This window comes from Leucopleurus acutus (genome assembly GCF_964270905.1).
Source record: "Leucopleurus acutus genome assembly, chromosome: 3".
Classification (NCBI taxonomy): domain Eukaryota; kingdom Metazoa; phylum Chordata; class Mammalia; order Artiodactyla; family Delphinidae; genus Leucopleurus; species Leucopleurus acutus.
The window spans coordinates 75145164-75161017 of NC_139145.1; the positions used below are offsets into that span (position 1 = coordinate 75145164).

The 15854-nt window shown below is 39.9% G+C and overlaps 1 protein-coding gene across 1 annotated transcript in view; it reads right to left on the minus strand.

The window, feature by feature from the left end:
• SNX2 (sorting nexin 2) overlaps positions 1-9616 on the minus strand; it is a 53042-nt gene extending 43426 nt beyond the window's left edge. The window contains exon 1 of the mRNA XM_082835502.1: positions 9503-9616. Coding sequence (XP_082691628.1) covers positions 9503-9610 — 108 coding nt within the window. The 5' untranslated portion in view covers positions 9611-9616. The remainder of the gene's footprint in view (positions 1-9502) is intronic.
• Between the last annotated feature and the right edge of the window lie 6238 nt (positions 9617-15854).

The window sequence follows — 15854 nt, forward strand, 5'->3', positions numbered from 1 at the left end:
TTTTCAAGTGCACACATAATATTTACCACAGAAGACCATATTCTGAGCCATAAAACAAACTGTAAAATGATTATCTTTCAGTAAATGGTGGTTGAACAACAAGATATTTATATTCAAAAACATGAACCTCAGGCTTCCCTGGTGGCACAGTGATTGAGAGTCTGCCTGCCGATGCGGGGGACATGGGTTCGTGCCCCAGTCCAGGAAAACCCACATGCTGTGGAGCGGCTAGATCCGTGAGCCATGGCCGCTGAGCCTGCGTGTCCAGAGCCTGTGCTCCGCAACGGGAGAAGACACAACAGTGAGAGGCCCATGTACCGCAAAAAAAAAAAAAAAAAAAAAAAAAAATGAACCTCAACTCATAAGAAAATTAACTCAAAATCAATCTGAAGTCCAAATATAAAAGCTAAAACTATAAAACTTATAGAAAAAACATAAGCAAAACCTTTGTGACCTTGTGTTAATGTTAGCCAAGGATTTCATATGTAACATATCAAGTACTATCAATTAAAAAAGGATAAAACAAGGCACAGATTGGGAAAAAATATCTTCAAAACACACATCTGGCAAAGGATGTGTATTCAGAATACATGAAGAATTCTCAAAACTCAATAAGGAAACCCATTTTAAAATGGCTAAAAGATACAAAAGAACACTTCACCAAAGAAGACAATTTTCAGATAGTGAACACGTATGTGAAAAGATACACACCTTCATTAACCATTAAGGAATGTATATTAAAACCACAATTAGATAACACTACATACCTTTTAGACTGGCTAAAAATCACTGGTATGCTGGTATATGTTTAGCAATCAGGTCTTTGGGAGAGAAGACCCTGAATTTTAGCTTTTGCTTATTTCTGTGGCATAAGCATACCCTCTGTGGCTGATTTCTCCCGACTGAATGTGGAGCTAGGAAGATATGTTACTTTCCACCATATGGATACAACAGACATAATACAGAAACTAGTAAAACATAGTAATTAGGAAGCGACAAGTTTTATATATTTATTACCTTTGTTTTTTAATATAATTTATTTATGTTTATATAATTTAATTTTTAACAATGGCTGTTTACTAAACAGTTTACAAAATTCCTGAAAATTTAAACATAGTTCTTTCAAGCCAGTATAAGCCAGCCCCAAGCGTGCCACTGCCTGAAATAAAACTGACACTAACAAGTGCTGACAAGGATGTGGAACAACTGAATTCTCCATCATGGAAGAAAACAGTCTGGCAGTTATCTTTTTCTTCTTTCTCTTTCTTTCTTAGAATCTTTTACAATTTTTTTATATTTCAGAGATAAAATGAATGAAAACCTGACCAGAGACTAAAACAGGCAAATCCAGAGGCACTTAGTTTCCTTCAGACTAGCCTTCAGGATTCAAACACTCAATAATACATACAAAGTGTGACTCTTTGAATAGGAATAAAGTGTCAATATATATTTTTAAAGAAATGTATTTATTTATTTTATTTTTGGCTGCAATGGGTCCTTGTTGTCGCAGGCAGGCTTTCTCTAGTTATGGTGAGTGGGGGCTACCCTTCGTTGCAGTGCGTGGGCTTCCCATTGCGGTGGCTTCTCTTGTTGCGGAGCACAGGCTCTAGGCGTGCAGCTTCAGCAGTTGTGGCATGCCAGCTCAGCAGTTGTGTCTTGCAGGCTCTAGAGTGCAGGTTCAGTAGTTGTGGTGTGTGGGCTTAGTTGCTCCATGGCATGTGGGATCTTCCTGGACCAGGGCTCGAACCTGTGTCCCCTGCATTGGTAGGCAGATTCTTAACCACTGTGCCACCAGGAAAGTCCCTAAAACTTCAATATTAAAATAACTTTTATGATGGGAAGAAACACCATAACATACTTTTGTCTTGAAACATCATGCTTTCATTTTAATGAAACCATATATTATCAATTCTCAGACTTGGAGAACACTGTCCTAATGGACATGGTCTTGGGTTATATTACTAGTTATTATTATAACTTGAGTTATATCATTACTAGAGCCATTAACTTGCAAGACTAAAAGTAATTAACTTCATCTCCCTATGCTTTATCTCCCTTGAACCTTTCTGGCAAAAAGTTTGGCAGTCTCTTAGAAAGTTAAACATGTATTTACCACACAACCAGCAATCCTACTTCTAAGTATTTTCCCAAAGGAAATGAAAATAATTCATACAAAAATCTGTATGTAGGGCTTCCCTGGTGGCGCAGTGGTTGAGAGTCAGCCTGCCGATGTACGGGACACGGGTTCGTGCCCCGGTCTGGGAAGATCCCACATGCCGCGGAGTGGCTGGGCCCGTGAGCCATGGCCGCTGAGCCTGCGCGTCTGGAGCCTGTGCTCCGCAACGGGAGAGGCCACAACAGTGAGAGGCCCACGTAACACAAAAAAAAAAAAAAAAAAATCTGTACATAAGATGTTTATGTCGTTTCTAGTCATTAATGCCCAAAACTGTAAACAACATAAACATTCAACAACAAACAACTGTGATACACAATACAATGGAATACTAAATTCAGCAACAAAAAGGAATGAATTACCGATACATGCAACAACATCAATAAATATTAGATACTTTAGGTTAAGTTAAAGAAGCTACATTCAGGAAATTTCATACTGTTTTATTTATAAAAAATATAATTCCATTTATATGAGTCCATTTATATGAAATTCTGGAAAAGACAAAACTATAGGCAAAAAACAGATCAGTGGGTGCCAGAGGCTGGGAGTGGGAGGCGTTAACTACATGAGAGAATTTTTAGGAGGTGATGGAAGTGTCCTATATCTTGATTGAGGTGGTAGTGAACTTTACTGAGGTAAATTTTATCACAACTAAAAACTATCATCACAGGAAAAAAACACCAGAGTTCAATTTTATAGGAAAGTGGGCATTTGAAAAGTAACATTGAGGACAAATCTGGGGAGTTCCCTGGCAGTTCAGTGGTTAGGACTCTGAGCTTTCACCACTGAGGGCCTGGGTTCAATCCCCGGTCAGGAAACTAAGACCCCACAAGCCGTGCAGCATGGCAAAAAAATAAAATAAAATAAAATAAAATACTTTTTAAGAAAAAACTGAAAACTGAGCACCTCTGCCTCAAGCAACTACATAGAATAACATTTTTTACAGGCACTAAAAATAGTTCATTCCAAAACCCTTATATTTAATGGCTTCCAGGGAAAGTAGTCAATTAGAGTTATACCTCGTCATAAATCTCTTTCTAGTATTTTCCACGCTGTTGCCTTTAAATACCTGGTCACGAAATGTCTTTCCTCTTAAACATAGGTAATTCATAATGAAATTTTCAAAAAAATTAAAACATTTAAAGTTGGATGCCAACCCAAAGAAGACAGAATTAGGAAAACAAGATATATGCTGTTACTACCTGTTGTGTTAGAACAATAGATACTAACTTCAGTTCTTTATCAAAAGACTCTTTAGTCTTACTCTACTTGCTCTCTTGATAATGTCACCCACTTTTCAGGGTTTCAAAGATCATCTCTATGCAATTAAGTCACTCCAGTTTTCTATACTATTTCTGTACCATGTGCATATTTCAATTACACATATATCACCTGGTATTGCAGATGCTTGTTCACACAGGTGTGTTTATCATGTTGACTCCTGTTGGTTCATATACTCCGTAAGGGCAAGGACTAGATTTCTACTAAACTAGTTTGGTTTAGTGTCACCATTCAATAAATTGTATTGAATCTGTATCTCTAGCCACCCAGTATTTCTAGCTGTCTGATAGTATCTGCATTGGTGTAACTTATTCCCAAATGAAATAAACTTATAATTCCTTCCCCTAGACATTGTAAGTCTTAAGACGTCTATCTTTTAATATGCTATTGCATCAACTTCTTTCTCTCCTTTATTATTTGCACTTTTCTTCTTGAGGCTTTTAACCTCAGATTTAAAATAACCTCTGGCTCATCAACCTACCAATGATACCTCGCACTCAAATTTATCCCTCAGACCACTAGCACATTAAGCTTCCTAGGTGATCATGTTACTGCCCTGAAAATCTTACAGAGCTCTCACGTGCCTACAAAACAAATTTCAAAGCTGTTCACGATCTCACCACATTAACCTGTAACATCCTATATTCAGCCACTCAGAATTATTTATGGTTCCCTAAAATATGGACTGAACCTTAAGTGACATGTGCCATTCTCCCACACTGAAATTTCATTCCACCCTTCAAAGTCTCTCTTAAATATTACCATCTCAATGGCTTTTCCTAGCCAACAGAAACACTTACTGTTCATCTACTATGTGTCAGGAACGCTGATAGGAGTTAGTATCGCTCCCATTTCACTGGTACTTTCAGTGTTTTCAGATCATATAGTCACAGTCTATCTGTATCAGAGCTTTCTGTATATCTTTCTTCTCCACTGGAGATTTTCTGTCCTCAAAGATTTGCATTATCTTGCTAGTATCTGCACTCCTGTTATCATCTAAAAAGTATGGTAGAGAGTAAATACTCAAGTATTTACTGAAGTCAACTAAGTACAGTATCTTCTGAGCAATTATGGCATAGGGTTACATGGTGGGAAAGGAATTCTAAGACCTGTGAACCTCCCATCTGGAAATTTCATTTGAAATGCACTATAAACTATCATGTGACAGTGTTGGGGAAACTGTGGTTCTCAACTTAACTTCAGCTGACCTTAAGATTTGAGGTTAGTACAAGAACCAGGTGTAAACATCTACAGTCAACCAATTTTCAGAAAGGATGCCAAGACCATTCAATGGAGAAAGTCTTCTCATCAAATGGTGCTGTGACATCTAGATTGCCACATGCAAAACAATGAAGTTGGACTTTACCTCATACCATATACAAAAGTTAACTCAAAACGAATCAAACCCCTAAATGTAAGAGCCAAAACTATAAAACTCTTAGAAGAAAACAGATATTCATGGAATTCATGGAAAAGACTCTGACAAGTACAGGTTTCTGGTAACTGACTATACTGCTGAACTGAATGAATAAGCATTTTCAGAACTCTAATGGAAAACTGATGAATTCATAAAAGTGCTAACAAAAGATCAAGATGAAAAAAAATTAACTACATGGGACTGAGTGAACTGATGAGGATGATTATAATTTTTGTGACTTTCGTTTTGAATAAAAAATGTGACGTAAATTTATGTAAAAAGAACTTAATGTAAAACAATGCCACTCCTCACATATTTTCTCTTGTTTTGGAAAATATATTTTCTGTTAAAAATGTGATTTATGCTGACACGTAATAGGTTGATTATTGTTAATATGAATGAATTAATAAATTAAAAAAAAACAGATATAAATCTTCATGACCTTGGATTGGGTAGGGGATTCTTATATATGATGTTGAAAGCACGACCAACAAAATAAAAAACAGATAAACTGGACTTCATCAAATTTTTTAAAAATTTGTGCTTCAGAGAACACTGTCAAGAACATGAAAAGACAATCTACAGAGTGGGAAAAAAATTTTTGTAAATCACGTATCTGGTAAAGAACTTGTATCTACGATATACAAAAAAATTCTTATAAATAAAAAGACAGGGCTTCCCTGGTGGCGCAGTGGTTAAGAATCCACCTGCCTATGCAGGGGACACCGGTTCGAGCCCTGGTCCGGGAAGATCCCACATGCCACAGAGCAACTAAGCCCTTGCGCCACAACTACTGAGCCCGCACGCCACAACTACTGAAGCCTGTGCACCTAGAGCCCATGCTTCGCAACAAGCCACCGCAATGAGAAGCCTGTGTCCTGCAACGAAGAGTAGCCCCTGCTCGCTGCAACTAGAGAAAGCCTGCACACAGCAACGAAGACCCAATGCAGCCAAAAGTAAAATAAATAAATAAATTTATAAAAATAAAAAATAAAAAGATAACCCAACTGAAAAATGAGCAAAGGCTCTGAACAGACATTTCTCCAAAGATGTACAAACGGCCAACAAGCATATGCAAAGATGTCTTCAAGAAAATATAATCAAAACCACACTTAGAAACCATTTCACATGCATTATGATGGATAGAATAAAAAAGTCGAATAATAACAAGTGTTGGTGAGGATGTGGAAAAACTGGTTCCCTCATACATGGCTGGTGGGAATGTAAAATGGTGTGGCCATTTTGGGAAACCACTCCAGCAATTCTTCAAATGATTAAATGTAGAGTCACCATATAACCCAGCAATTCCACTTGTACACAAATGTTTATTGCAGCATTATTTATAATAGTCAAAATGGGGAAACAATGCAAATGTCCAATGAATGACAAAATGGATAAACAAAATGTGGTATAGCCATACAATGGATTATTATTCAGGCATAAAAAAGAATTAAGTATAGACTTTGAAAACATTATGCCAAGTGAAAGAAGTCAGTCACAAAAGACCACATGTTACATGATTTCATTCATATAAAGTCTAGAATAGGGATGTCTATAGAGACAGAAAGTGAATTAGTAATTGCCTAAGGTTGGGAGCAGAGGAGTTTAGGGAATGGGGACGGGGGTGAGAGGGTACGAGGTTTCTTTCTGAGGTGATGAAAATGTTGTAGTATCTGTGAATATACTAAAACCCATAAAATTGTACATATTAAATGCGTGAGTTATATGGTACATGAATTATAACTCAATAAAGCTGTTTAAAAAAAGAACAGGTAAAACTAACACAACACTGTAAATCAACTATAATCCAATAAAGAGAAAAAAAAGAACAGGCATGTAATATAAATTTCCTGACCTTTTTAAGGTGTTGTCTTACTACTTCATGCTGCCTTAGGGCAAGCACCTTTTAAGCTTAGGACTATATCATTAAAAAAAAAAAAAAAAGGCAGTAAAAGTGGTATTCCTAAACAATGTAAAGCCTCTCAGGTACAAAGAAGAACAAGCTTTTGCCAGATATTTTCCCTTTTCAGTCCCTTCCCTGCCCCCATGCCAGCCCTTCTCCACTCTGTTTCATAGTCACAACAGAAACATACAGTAGGGGTTTTAAATATGCTTTAGCTACTGAACATAGCTTTATGTGACTGTTCTTAATTTTGAAAGGAAAGTTTAATATTGGGATAAAAACATACTCATAGCATACATATACACTAAGTTGTATAGTCATTACAAGCTTAACAATTATGACATGGAAGCTGTGTATAATTTGATTTTCACTTATATGGATTTCAACTGATTTTTTTCCTCCAAATGCCCTCAAATGAAAAAGTTTCTACATGCATAATATTTTTAAAACTCTGACTTACTTTTTTTTTAAATAGAAAGACATTAATTTTTATGCCTTTCTTACAGTTTACGGCTTAGGTAAGAACTATTCAAAGCAGATGACCTGTATCAGAATCACCTGGGGCTTTGCAACTCATTGTTGTCCTTGGGCCTAGAAGCAATGTCATGAGGAGTTTGTTAAAAATGCAGAATTTGGCTTATCCCAGACCTACAGAATCAGAATTTGCTTTAACAAGATCTCTGCATAACTTATATATAATGTTTGAAAAATAATGATCTAGAACACTTATAAAACATGCAGATTCTAGTGAGGCAAAGGCATCTGCATTTTAAACAAGAATCCTATGGTTTCCCCTACACACTGAAGTTTGAGAAGCACTATTGAAAAGAAAAGGGGCATACTGAAAAAACATTCCTTTAGAGCAGCTTTGGTATACTAATACATGCTGCTATATATCCTTCCCCAAATAGTTTGAAAAGCAAAAAAAAATTTCTGAATTTTTAAGTCTCAACAGTTATACTACCTTAAAATTAATACCCTGAATGAGTCTCATGAAATAAGGGGTTTAGATGAACAATCAAAACCAACTTTTTAAAAAGTTTTCATAATGCAGTAACCAAAATAAATTTATTCATACTCAAAATTCTGTAGACTTCTACTGAAAAGTCAAATACCTTATTAAAAAGTCCCATCCAAATGGGAAATGTAAGTTATAGTTCCTTTTACTCAACTTTAAAAGACTTCAATTAAACAGAATGCTTAGTGTTCACAATATTCTAGTTTAAACTATGTTAATTAAGTTTATTCTGATCCTTGCTGGTGGAAAACCTTTGTAGCTCTCACAAGGAATACAGGTCTTAGGATCATGCATAGACACTAACTTTCAATACGTGTTAAGGTAGCTGTAGAGTATACATAAAGGACTACAAGGATATTGGCCCCAAAATGTAATTTGTTGTGCAAGATAATTTTTACTAATTCTTAGGGGATGCTGGTTTTGACAATTAATTCAGCAAACATTTGCTAAATACAATCAATGGTCAAGATTTTGTGAGGAAACAAAGATGATCAAGGCACTATCCCTAGGCCCAAGAAGCATATAATCCTGAGGACAGGTGGGGTTTGGGCAGGAACCTGCATATACAATTAGCAGAATGTGGTCAGTACCGAAAACGGGTGCCGGAAGTTCCAGTTTCAGCTAAGTGAATGTCAAATAATGGATATTTTACAGTAATTTCCAACTGATTTGCTGCAGAGTTCAACAAGCTAGGAAAGCTTACTAAAAAGCAGTTTATAAAGAAGTACAGCCCAAGATAAACAATTCTCTGGGAAATTTGCTTATATTTTAATACACATACACACACTTAAAGTTGGGCTATGAGGTGTGTGTTTGCTCATCAAAGGCAAAGCAATTCAAATATGAACTGGATACAGGAGACCCAATACAGTTAAGTTCAGAGGGCGTTTCCTTTGACAAAAACAGGAAGACTTAGCTTCAGAGATCGCTGATCATGCGAGAAAAGAGGAAAAAGGAGTGAGGATCTGTTTTTATTTCTCCCCTGGTAACTTAAAAAAAAAAAACCTCCCCCACCGCCCAGCAGTTTCCTGAACTATTCCCTCCCTTCAACTGTGTATTTTATCAACACTATGTTCCTTAAAAAGCTTAAGAACTAAAGAAGACAAGCAAGACCGATCAAATGCATTTACCTATTTAACAGTCCAAAACAGGTACCTCCCTCAAGGGGAACTAGCAGTCCATGAAGGGCCAGGACCGGGAAAAGTGCATCCACACGCTCCCTCCAGCGCCTCGGCCACTGAGCACTCTCTTCACTGCTCTCCCCTTTCGGAGGCACACCCTTCCTTGGGAAGGGAAAAGCAAGCACCTCTTAAAAGGGGCTGCGGAGGTCGCCCGGCAGCGCGGTGAGGTTTGCGGGGACCCAGGGCAAAACCTTCTCTGCACTGGAAGAAGAGGTGCAAGTGACACTGACGAGGGCCAGCTGAACGGGGAAAGGGCACTGCGATGCTCTGTCCGGTCCCGGCCCCTCAGGGGTTCAGGTCGGCCCCCCGGCCCGCAGTTTGCTCTCTTAAGCAGGCCTAGCCGCCCAGGCCAACTCCAGCCCAATGACAGGTCCCCGAGGTGGGGCCCGCGTCACAGGTGTCGCCCCAACCAGGTCCTTGCAAATCCCAGGGGGTGGGGAGGGACAAGTCGGGGCACGGCAAAGGCACCGAAAGGTGAGACGCGCGGCAGCGACGGAGCGCAGCACCCACGGCGACGCGGTCTCACCTCTAAGGTGGAGACAGTGCTGGTGAACAGGTCCTCTCCGTCCTCCAGTTCCTCAAAGTCGGTGGGTTTCCCGACCCCCAGCGGAGGAGGCTCCCTCTCGGCCGCCATCTTCGCTCGCCCAGACTACTGCGCGAGCGGGACCTCGCGGACCTGTCACGTGAGCACGCACGGCTAGGCTGGCGCGCGGGCCGCTATGCTCCCCCTCCTCCCCGGCCCGCCGCGCGCGGCCCCGCCCCCGGCCTCGAGACTGCGCCCGCCCGGCGCGCGCGGCGTTCAGCCCCGCCCGTTTGCCTCTCCTTCCACCTCCACGTCTGGGTCGCGGCCACCTTTTCACCGCCCACTTGCTGTACTGACTTTTGTGGAAGAATCTTGGACTTTCATTGCCACGTCCCTTTCTTAGCAGGACTAGGCCAAACGATTTCTGTTGTCGTTACCAGTTTTAAAATCTCCTTTAGGAAGTGGGAGAGCTTGGGGACCAGTCTTTGGGCTTGGATTATACACAGAGGGCAAGATTGAGTATTGGTGGAAGAGAGACGTGTCTCTTAGATCTCTAGGCTGTCCCATAGAACTTCCTGACATGATGGAAATGTTCTATATCAGTAGCGTCCAGTAGAGTAGCCGGTGGCCGAGCACTTGAAATGAGACTAGTGTGACTGAGAACTGAGTTTTAAATTGTACTTAATTTTAATTAATTTATATCTAAATAGTCCGCATGTGGATAGAGGCTACCTATTGGACAATGCAGGTCCAAATAACAAAAACCACCCTGAATAACTTGTTGTCTGAGGTTTACTCCAGTTTCATCACAAGGCAGCACACAATATTTTTCCTCAATAAAGTAAGAGTCAGAAAGGCTGGAAAAATGACAATTAGGAAAATTAGTGGATGATTAGTAAGAGCATCATACGCAACTCCCTTTGCCGATTAATAGATCTTCATTGTCGGAGGGTCTCTTGAAGACTTTCAGCTTCAATTACCTCACCTCACCGCATAGGATTATTGTCAGGATCAAATGAGAAAAAATGTGAAATTATTCTGAAAGCTAAAGATTGCTATGCCAATGCAAGGTTTGTTCATGGAAAAATAAAAAGGCATTGCAGGTAGCAACCTGAAGTTACAATTTTGCTGGAGAAGAAATCTTCACAGGGATTCTTTACAAATTAAGTATATAGAAGCCCTCAGCCCTCACTGACCTGGGAGTTAGAAGGCCTGGGTTCTACTGGCTATGTGCCAGACTTACTTAGCATCACTGTAATTATTATTTTTTTAAGGGTATTGGAGCAGAAGATTTTCTAGTCGCTAGGATTTCTTCCACCCCTAAATTTCTGAATTTCTATGATTATTGTCAAGAAGTATCAACCCAAACCAGAACTAATTTAAGTAAGTATACCAAGTCATTGCTTGGTATCAAATGTTGCCTGGGTGAGTTGGATGCATGGGCCAGTTGTCACTGTCATGCTCCAATCACCATTGCCACTGCCATCAGCCCGTCTGGAATCAGATGTTGAGGCACATTCCCTGGCCGGCATTCCACCACCTATGGACAGTCTGTGGCCTGTCACTGATCAGAAACTTTAATCTCTTTTGAAAGCTCACATTGTGGCTTGAGGTGATTCTTCTCTGTATCCTTTTTACCTGTGCCTCTGTTGATTGCTTACTACTTTCTGTCTTATGTTATGGTCATTTATATTCCCAGCATGTCTTTTTTATTAGACATTTGAATTAGTTGAAATACAGGTCCAGCTGCTTGTAACACAGAACCGCATTCCAAGTGGCTTTAGAAAAATGCAGTGTAATTATCCCTCATATGGGAAGATGAAGGCTCCATGAGCTCATCCAGGGATGGCAGGCTCCTTCTGTGGTCCTCTTCTCCCTAGGGTGTAATCTCTTCCTCATGGTCCACGTTGGCTAAGCACCACAAACCACATTCCAGCAGGCACAAAAGGAGTAAAGGGAAATGCAATGACATCCCCTTTACTTTAAGGGCATAGTCCAGAAAGTGCACGCACCACTTCTCTCCACATCCCTTTGATCAGGTCCTTACTTACGTGGCCATCCTAGCTACAGGAGACTAGAAAATGCCATCATTATGCCACCCCCTACAAACTAGGGGTTCCCTTACTCTGGAAGAAATGAAGACTATTGTAGGAAACCAGCAGTCTCTGTTATAAAGCATCTATTCACTCTTTTTATGGTAGCATATCTGAATTTCCTTCTGGGTAACCATTCTTTCCTACTCTAGCCTGGAAGTCTCCTCCAGCTCAGGAATGGAGTGTATGACCTAGGCTTGAGCCAAACCTAGCATTGACTCCCTTGGCCCTATTGATTGGTGGGAGGTCAGATTCAGCCTCATTTCCCCAAACTCTTAGCACCTTTGATTGTCTTTCTTTCCCTATTCAACCTAAATTCTACCAGGACTTTAAGAATTGTCTTGCTCTTTTTCTTGCCTCTTTTTCTTCCTCGGTCCTTTGCTTTTCTGTTATATCTTTTCTGAAATCCCAAATTCAGTCATCAGCTTCTCTAATCTTATATCCATATTGCTAAGAGAATTTGAAAAGTAAACCCCAACCTCAACTGGAGAGCCTGTAAGTCCGTGATTTCTAACAGCAACTCCCCACTGCCTAGATACCACCATTTGTTTCTTTTCCAAATCCTTCAACTATTCTTTCCAGTAAAGCTTCTCTTTTATCATGAGGTATCCCATCACCTTTTCTCCTCATTTTCATCAAATGACTTAGCCTGCTCATTCAATGACAAAATAAAATCTGCCAGTTGAATCCTTCAGCCTTCAAGTAGGATGGAAATTCTCTTCTTTCTGTGCTCCCATCACTTACTGTGTATGTTTCTATAACACCTATTATATTGTACTGTGATCATGGCCACTTTTCTATCACCCCTGATAGCCTGCAGGATCGTTGCATTCCAGGGCTATTTCTTATTTGACTTTGGATCCTGGGTAGCCCTCATCTAGTGATCTATAACTGTAAAACAAATTGTAGCAAACTTAGCAGCTTAAAAACACAAATATTTATTTTCTCATGATTTCGGTGTGTCAGAAATCCAGGTGCAACTTAGCTGAGTGCCTCTGACTCAGAGTCTCTCACAAGGCTGCAGTAAAGGTATCTAGCAGAGCTGCAGTCAGTTCAAGCAAGACTCACCTGGGAAAGGATCTGCTTCCATGCTCACTCACGTGACTGGTGGCAGGTCTCAGGTCCTTGCTGGCTGTTGCCTGGAGATTGAGTTCCTTGGCACACAGCCCTCTCCATAAGGCTTTTCATACAACATGCCACTTGCTTCCCCTAGAGTAAGAACTCTAAGAAAGACAGAGTGAGCCAAGAAAGGACAGAGAGGGTGAAGAAGACAGAAGCCAGAGTCCTTCCGTAACCTAATCTCAGAAGTGGCATCTCATCACTTTTGCTGTATTCTGTTCATTAGAAGCTCACACTCAAGGAGAGGGATAAAACGGGGGTGCGGCTAACAGGAGGCAGGGATCTTGGGGGCCATTTTAGAGGTTGCCACAAACCACAATAGTATTTATTGCTCAATAAAATAGTATGCGATTAACACCTTCAATGAATAGATGAGTGAATATGAAACTCAAAAGAGAGGGCTAAGTGGAAGATACAGATTTGGTAGTTTAAGCCACTAGTATATGATAGGGCCCAGGTAGTCTGGGAAGCACAACCCTTAGGATCATTAAAAAAGCAGGTAAAGGAAGAGGTGTCATAAAGAAAACTAAAAAGCAACAAAGAGATAGGAAGCAATGTAGGAGAGAGGGCAAAAGGAAGCAAAAGAACAAAGAAGAGAGCGTTTAGCAGTATCCATTGCCTTGGGTATGTTAATAAGATGGTAACTGAAAAGGTGAATGACAAATGAGTACAAAAAATGAATACAACAAGTTGTGATGGTTAATTTTATGTGTTGCCTTGGCTGGACCATGGTGCCCAGATATTTGGTCAAGTATTATACTGGATGTTTCTGTGAAAGTGTTTTTGGGATGAGATCAACATGTAGATCAGTGGCATTTTGGTAACACAGATTACCCACCATAATGTGGGTGGGCCTCATCCAATCAGTTGAAGGCCTTAATAGAACAAAGACTGACCTCCCCACAAGCAGGAAGGAATTTTAGCAGACTACTGCCTTTGGACTTGAGCTGCAACCCTTTGCTGAGTCTCCAGCCTGCTGGCCTACCTCATCAGGTTTTGGACTCACTAAGCCTCTACAGTTGCATGAGCCAATTCCTTAAAATAAATCTCTCTCTATATATGTAACACACCCTGTTGGTTCTGTCTCTATGGCAGATCCAGACAAATATACACGTATAGACTATTCTTTTAAAATATATAAATGGAAGCAACACAGAATAGGTCAGTAACTTGCTGAAGATGCAGGTTTATTTTTTTTGCATGTTTTAATTAGATTTAAACATGTTTATATATTAGGGAAAGAGGTGAACAGAGAACAGTAGGTTGAGAATATAATATAGAGAAATAATCAGAATGGATGAGGTCTGAAAGCATACAGGCAGGAATGGGATAAAGAACAAGCAGAGGAATGTGTCTTAAAAAAGAGAAGGTATACTTCTTCCTTTGTGAATAGAGAAAGGGCCATTTAGAGCCTGTTCTAGCTATTGTGCATAACAAACCATTCCCAAACTTAGTCATTGAAAATGACAACCATTTCTTATCTCTCATGAGTCAGCAGGTCGGCAGGGTAGTTCTGCTGGACCGGATTTGGCAAATCTTCTTGTAGGGTTTGTTCATGTATCTGTGGTCAGCTGAGGGGTTGACTGGGGGCTGACTAGACAAGGCTGGTTTGGGGTAGGACAGTTTCGCTCTGCTCCATGTGCTTTCCTTCTCCTAGACTGGGCTTCCTTTCAAGGCTATGGCAGGGTTCCAAAAAAGAAGGTAGACACATACAAGTACGTTTTCAAGCTTTCACAATAGAAAGTCACATAACCAAGCCCAGGATCAGAATGGGAAGGGGCTGTAAAATTGTAGGGCAAAGGGTGTATGAAAAGGAAGCCATTAATGTGGGCCATGAGTGCAGTCAGTTTACCACAGGGGGATGCATTTACAGACTTGTTTATAAATATAGGCGCAGGAAACACAAAAGTCCACACCCAAGATATCTATATATTTATATATACATATAGGTACATAGATATTTATACATATATTTAGATTCATAGTTTATTTATTTATTTATTGGGGCAGGAAAGGTTAATTTCTAAGAGAAAAGCAGTCAGTACCAGCACAGGTGGCAATTCGAAGTATTTTCAGTAGATCTTTTGAAGATTTAGCGAGGACATTCACCAGGGACATGTAAGGAACTGGCAGACGGTACTGGAAGCCTATTGAGAGAGAAGCCATATGTTTCTGGCAGCAATAATCCCAACACTTGTGTGATTTTCTCCTGTAGTGTGGAATTGGAGGTGTAGGAGTGCAAGAGGATGATAGGATTGATTCAAGGCTAGATATTTTGAGGATGAGCTTGGTGGAGGGAAAAGGCAGCTAAGAATTTTGGGGCCCCCTCAACAGGGAGGAGTGACCAAAAATAGATGCTTTCCAATGACAAGGAGGGATAGCAGGTGGCGTGTATTCCAAAGAAGACATTTTTTTCCGAGGGGATTAAAAAGTGATAGTATTAAAGTGACATTTAGGACCCAGTATGAGCTATATTTTTGGTGAAAAGTGACATATTAGTCAAGGCAAGGAGGTTGAAGGAACTTTCTGGGCAGAAATTCACAATGTAAGAACATTTGGATGGGAATTGGGCATCTAGGGGGCATAGTGAGAGTGAAGACAGCAGTCAGGCATAGATGGAAGGATGTGTGTGAAGTGAGGGGAACAAGTCGAGAAGACCCTGGAGAGACCTTGTCCTTGAACATAGCTTCTGGTGAGTGATGTGACATACAGGGTAGCAGCTATGATAAAATAAGATTCATTATGATCTTCTTTGCAATTATATTGGGAGAGTAATCATTTGGTTGCTTAATTTTAACAATAGTTAAGTGAAGATATTTAAGCTTCTTTTTGAAAGATAATGAAAGACTTCACATTTGTTGAAGGAAGGAAGGAAGGAAGGAAGGAAGGAAGGAAGGAAGGAAGTCAAGCATAGTGTTTTCTTTCTCACAGGTCATACATGCCAACAAACTACCATTACTCTGAAAGTATCAGTGATTCCCTAAACAGTGACATTACTACTAGCTGTAAAATGATTATATAGTTACGACCCCTATATCTCAGTCCTTGAATGTCACAGAGTCCTACGGAATAAAATATCCTTTCAAAATTGTTTCTTCACTTCTATTTCTTTTCAAAAATAATTAATTTTTAATTTAAGTATA